Genomic DNA, 6,723 nt, shown 5'->3' on the forward strand with positions numbered 1-6,723 from the left:
GTTCTCCGAGTTGACGTTCGCTTGATCCTCATAAACGTACTCAACGGGCTCCTCGGTCACGTACTCGTCTCCCGGCTCTACCCAAAGCAAGAACACAAGCAAAGGGAGACACAATCAACCACGTGCAATGCACAAGCAACATGATGCAAAACATGGCATGGTATGCGGGATGTGATATGTGATGCATATGCATGATTCAGAAAGGAAAGATTGAACCTGGAAAACCAAGAGTTCCACTGGAAAGAGGAGTTGATTTCGGTCGAAATCGATATAAAGGTCACCGGAATCGGATGCACGGTTTGGAATTGACAAGCAAAACAAATATGGCACGAAAGCTGCGATTAACAGCACGAGGCCATCTAAATGCATCAAGAACAACAATGCTACAGCACTCTAACATAGCAACAAAATACATGGCAGGGATCCACTCAAGATGCTTGACAAAAGATGAACACTGAGCTACGGCTAATTCACTCAATAGCAGGTTCAAACAAGCATGGCAAAAGTGCAAAAGATATCAGGTTACAGACTTAGTGAAAATAACAAAGTCAGGAATTTAACATCAGGAAGCAATGTTTAGAGCAAGATAACAACATGCTACAGGAACATATCATGGCAAAGCAAGGCATGGCATGAAGCTACTCAAAGCATACAACAAAAGTCCCTTACTGACCATAAGCCAAAAGGGATCAGAAAATACAATGGCAACCATGTGAACATAGCAATTATCGTTAACAGATTCAGACTTAGAAAACTGGAACATGGCAAAACAGATATCAAGTAGGCATGTTTACGAGCTCGATGCACTCACCACAAAGCATTGCATGACAAACTAAGCATACACCCAGCAAGTAGACATGGCATAGAAGCTAAACATGGCAAGAACAACAACCATAGCATGCATGGATCAACTACAACAACCTCGGCAAAAATGCTTAACACGTAAACATTCTGCCAGGAACATTTTATAGCAAAAGTAGAGCTCGATTGACTCAAGCTAGGGTGCTCCATAATTGCAAACAAAGACATGGATGGATAGAGCACAAATATCTACAAAACATCCTTACTGATCATGCTCAAAAGAGGCATGGATCACTCTGTAGCAACATGAATACATGGCATAAAAATATTGACAGGACAAAGACTTAGAATATTCTAAGTCCCTGAAATCAGCAACATTACGAGAGGCTACTTTGCATGCTTGTGCTAGTCACCACAGAGATCACAAAAATACATGGCATACACCCCTGTAAAGATGGCATGGCATACTTCAAAACACATGTAGGGCTCAAGTTCATAGGAGGCACACTTCAATCATGGCAAAAATGACAAATGTCCAATTACTGAATATGAATCTGAAACTAACAGAAACTAGCACTCTTCCAACACATTTAGGGCATCAAGATGAGCTCAAATGAACATGATGCAATGAGATGAAATGAAGTACTCGTCGAGACGAACAATTTGATATGCTACACGCCCGAAACGGAGCCACGGATGCAGAGTTATGCATGATGAAATATGCAAAAATTACTGGAGGAGAGGGAAAAAAGTCAACCGCTAGGGTTTTTTAGATCCAGATCCGGATCGGGCCGGGCACTGTAGCGGTGCGGACTTCGAGGCGCTCGCCGTGTTCACTTTTCACCGGAGTTACCGATGGAGCTTGCCGGAGTTGCGGGGACGCGGTGGCCGGCCGGAGGAGGTGCGGGGCGGCGCCGGTGAGGTCGTAGGCAGCCAGAGGAGGTCGGAGGCGGGGCAGCTCGCGTCCGGCCCGCCCGCACATATACACCCACGCGGGCGCGGGCGCAGATGCAACAAACGCACAGAACGCCACCAGATCATCATCGGCGTCCAGCGCGCGATGGACATGGGAATGGGAGGGCACGGCGTGGGCATGGGCGGCGCCGCCGCCCCGGCGGCGGCGGCGGCGCACGGGGGCATGCGGATGCACTACATGCACATGACCTTCTACTGGGGCAAGAACTCGGAGATCCTCTTCCACGGGTGGCCCGGCTCCAGCGGTGGCATGTACGCGCTCGCGCTCCTCGTCGTCTTCGCTCTCGCCGTGCTCGTGGAGTGCCTCTCCTCCTCCCGCTGGCTCGAGTCCCGCCTCTCCTCCCGCGACCGGCCCGCGGCAGCGGGGGCGGCGCGCGCCGCCGTGCACGCGCTGCGCGTCGGGATGGCGTACGTCCTCATGCTCGCGCTCATGTCGTTCAACGTCGGCGTGCTCCTCGTGGCAGTCGCTGGCCACGCGGTGGGGTTCCTGCTGTTCAGGGCCGGCCTGTTCGGCGGACAGGCGCAGGTGGAGGACGGAGCCAAGGACTACCTCGCGCCGGCGGCGTGCTGCTAGGTCTTCTTATCGGCATCATTCATGGGTTTGGAAAGTTTGGTGGTGTGATCCTGTTAATCTGGGTGATTGCGATCTCACCATTCACAACCGTTCTTGTTTGGTTGCATCTTGCATATCGACCGGGATTAACTTTTTTGTCATTTGATTGAGATGCTGGATTTAGTTGTTGGTGTGTGCTCGCTATGTTATCTCATTGATGGCCTTGGTAAATGCTTTGGCTAGTAGCCATCCACTCATCGATGTAGGGTTGGCTATTATATTGAGGCAAGAGCACGACAGATTCACAATTTTGCAATGGATGAGATGATTTAGTTCACAAACTTGCAAAAGGTGATCACCTCATCCTTAAACTTGCAATGGATGTGAAAATTTAGTCCAGAGGCAATCACAAGTTGACAAATGGCGCCACACTGGCCGCGTCATGGCACACCCGCTCGGCCCGGCATTTTTACGAAAAACCCCTCCACCTTTATAGAAATCATGAACGCTGTTGCGCTTGCGCCTACGTGCCGAGGGCGGTGCCAGCAAACCTGGCTAGGATTGGCGGCTGCCATACCTCAAATTCCATCAATAAATATACTGATATATATACAAATACTAGTATGTGTGCATTTTGATTATAATTGATAAGGTATTGTACGTGTTGAGCCAGCTGAGTTGATTGCTGACTTGTTGATGGTCATGCATCGGCAAGTGGTCTTGCGAGTTACACTCCACGCACAAATCAACACATGTTCGCCGGTTTTAAAATTCTGGAAAGTGGAAATCCTTTCGCTGCATGGCCGAATGTGTGCAGCAGCAAACAACAAGCAGGGAGCGGCAGTGGTCAGGACTGAATCGGGCCATACAAGGACGCAAGCGCGACTGAGACACTAGTAGAAAACAGGGCTTTGGTCCAGTCTGGGTCAGCCCATTAGTCCCGGTTCAGTCCAGAACCGGGATCAATGGGGGCATTGGTCCCGGTTCGTAAGCCCAAGGGGCCGGCCGGGCCACGTGGGCATTGGTCCTGGTTCATCTGGACCTTTTGGTCCCGGTTGGTGGGATGAACCGGGACCAATGGGCCTCGCTCCTGGCTCACCACCATTGGTCCCGGTTGGTGGCTTGAACCGGGACCAAAGGCTCCCCTTTAGTCCCGGTTCATGTCACCAACCGAGACCAATGAGGTGCCTATATATACCCCTCGCTTGCGAGCAGAGCACCCCAGTGCTCTGTTTTTCTCTGGCCGAGGGGGGAGGGCTTGGTGGTGCTCTAGCTCACCTCCTATGCACACAAGGTGTTCGATGGAATGCCCGAGCCACACTACTTAAGCTTTCTCCTCTCCAAGCTCGACCTCCAAGCTCCATTTTCCATAATATTTGTCTAGGTTTAGCGGTCCGTCACGCCCCGTCCCCGTCTTCACCGCCGTCGATCATCCGCGCCGAGCTCATCGCCGGCACCACCGTGGTGAGCCTCTTGTTCTTATCTTCTTTCTGAAAGGAAAAATATTCTTACTTGTATGTTTACATAGATACACTGGTAGAAAAAGGGCCTATAGTCCCGGTTCGTAAGGGCCTTTAGTCCCGGTTCAGGAACCGGGACTAAAGTGTCGGTACTAATACCTCCACCACGTGGAGACCCTTTGGTCCCGGTTGCAATCCAGAACCGGGACTAAAGGCCCTCCACGTGGGCAGTGCGCAGAGCCCAGTCAGGAGACCCTTTGGTCCCGGTTGGTGGACCAAAGGGTCTCCTGACTGGGCTCTGCGCACTGCCCACGTGGAGGGCCTTTAGTCCCGGTTGGTGGCACCAACCGGGACCAATAGGCATCCACGCGTCAGCACTTCTGTGGCTGGGGTTTTTGTTTTTTGAAAGGGGGGGGTTGGGGTTTGGGGGGTTAATTTAGGTGTTTCATATATTGTGTTAGCTAGTTATAATTAATAGAGAGAAGTGTCCTCTGTTATGTCCGTGCTTGGTCGACGCTACGTACTATACATACGTATATAGAGAGGACTAGACACTGCTAGCTAGCTAGTAAGCAAACGAAGGAAACAGAAGATCGTCATGAACATATATGCATATATACAGAGAGAAGTGATATCGACCACCTCTCCTTCTCCGAGAGATTGGTCGAACAACAAGTTCTCGTATATCTATCTGACACTACCGGCTACATATATACAGTAATTATCTCTTACAAATATAATCATACGGACTCTTAACATAGGAATTCTCCGTGTCCACATAGATATTCTCCGCCAATTCCTCTTGAATTCCTCGCATGCGAGCTGGTGCTAGGAGTTCATCCCGCTTCCGAAACATCTAATTTAAAGAAGGGGGTCAATACATATATATATATGAATGAATGAAACTCAACACAAATGATGGTAATAAAATAAAATTGTGAATGTTGTTATTTACGTACTTCATATTGTTCGTCAGTGTAGCCCCGCTCACAGGTCGTGTGGCGGATGGACTCGCAAACATAGTAATCATTCCCTTGTTGCTGCCACAACCACTTTACAAGAAATAGAGGTTAATCAAACTGATAAGCAAGAATGCCAAATGGTATTGATGAAACTAGCGCTTGAATGACTAGTAGATGCGCTTAAAATGCTACTATAGCTAGTACTTACTTTCGGGTGTCTAAATTGCAGCTCCTTCGGCAGTCCCGGAGCTTTTCTGGTGATTTCTCCAAACCCTGCCGGACAAAGAAAACAATTACTTGATATATCAGGAAATGAACAAAGTTGCTGATATGGTGGATAATGATCGATTTAACTTACTTCTCGAGTATTTGAGTCATGTCTGCATAGTCCTGGGATCTTTTCGTCTTGAGTCTAAGACGGTTACTAGTCCCTGCTCAAGCTTAATCTCTAGGAGAATATAGTGGAAACTGCACACGCATGCATAACTCATCAATTACATTACTATAACCTTGACTAATATATAAGGGAAACCGAATACGCACAAGACAGTAACACTCACTTGAAGTTGTAAGGAAAGAGTATTATATCTTTGTTTTATCATTTATTACCAATGATTCGTGCTTGGCCTCGGTTTCTGCGGCATGAAATTTAACCTGAGTTGCATCTATGAAGTTTGTGTTAATGAACCCAATATCACCGATTGTCTTTTCTTCAATTCGATGTCTTCAATCTGCATGAATAAGTGAGATTGAGTATAAATACATGCAATGATCAGAGTCAGTACTCTTACAGCAGTAGCAGTGACAGCTGTTATATGACGAGGGACAATGATTGAAATGATAGAACTCCTCAAATGGAACAGGCAACAGATCAATTCCAACGAGGTCATGCTCCGGTTTACTCTCGCATACAAAGTACTCCTCCCCCCAGAGTCTCTGCAGATTTTCAAGTACCAATCATGCAATCTTCGCATCATCGTTGATAGAGATCTTTCATCTTTGACGAGAGGCTTCCCGTACTCGTATCTTTGTATCTGCACGTCCATGGGTTCATAATGTACTTCGTCGGGCAGGTAATCTGCAAGATTGCTATAACCGGGCACCATCCTCGGATCATTATCGATTGTGGCTAGGCACCTTGAGCGGGGCACGATTGCTTCGCTTGTTCGCCGAGCTGGGCAATTTGTTTCCCAGCTCGTCGTTCTTTCAGCCTTTGATCACTGACAGTACTTCCCGACCGCTCCGCTTCGGCAAATTCCTTTCCAATAATGCGCTCATAGTTTCCTTTCGGCGAGACTTGGGTGGTTTTGTCAGGGCAGCCAGAGTGCGCTTCGCTTTCACCGGATCTACCTTCTCCTCCGGAGGTGGATGTTTCTTTGCTTTCACCCCTTCAAAGAAGTTCCTCACTTCTTCTCGCGCGATCTCGGCGTTCTCCTCCGGGGTCCTCTCGTATGGTAACTTCTCTGGAGTCTTCAGAGAAGGACCGAATCTGTATGTCCTCCCGCCTCTGGCTGTACTGCTAGACGAGCAGACGAGAGCGGTTGTCTTCTTTACTTGCTTACGAGGCGGAGGAGAAGGACTACGACGCGCCGGAGCAGCGGCGGCAGGTCTCTTCCGCCCTTGCTGACGAGGCGGAGAAGGAGGAGGCTGGCTGCTCGGGCGGGCGCAGGCGGAGAAGGAGGCGGAGTGCCGCCGCGCGCCGGAGAAGGAGCCGGCCGAGGGCCCTGATCGTCACTCGCCGGAGGAGGAGGCGGTGGAGGCGGAGTGCCCTGACTCGCCGGAGGAGGAGGAGGAGGCGGTGGCGTCCAGTTCGGAAGGTTGATGAGCTCCTTCCGCCATAGGCATGGAGTCTTCAGAGCAGACCCCAGCCGAGTCTCCCCTTCACCGGTAGGGTGGTCAAGCTGGAGGTCCTCAAATCCCTCCGTTATTTCATCCACCATCACCCTAGCATATCCTTCTGGAATCGGCCGGC

General features: G+C 49.7%; 1 protein-coding gene across 1 annotated transcript; it reads left to right on the forward strand.

Moving 5' to 3' along the window:
• The first annotated feature begins 1,780 nt into the window (after positions 1-1,780).
• Positions 1,781-2,490, forward strand: LOC125548675 (copper transporter 3-like). Its single transcript, XM_048712234.1, has one exon. It carries the CDS (start codon positions 1,862-1,864, stop codon positions 2,348-2,350), a length of 489 nt encoding a protein of 162 aa, XP_048568191.1. The 5' UTR covers positions 1,781-1,861; the 3' UTR covers positions 2,351-2,490.
• The last annotated feature ends 4,233 nt before the right edge of the window (positions 2,491-6,723 follow it).

The sequence above is a fragment of the Triticum urartu genome, chromosome 3, assembly GCF_003073215.2.
Source record: "Triticum urartu cultivar G1812 chromosome 3, Tu2.1, whole genome shotgun sequence".
Taxonomy (NCBI): domain Eukaryota; kingdom Viridiplantae; phylum Streptophyta; class Magnoliopsida; order Poales; family Poaceae; genus Triticum; species Triticum urartu.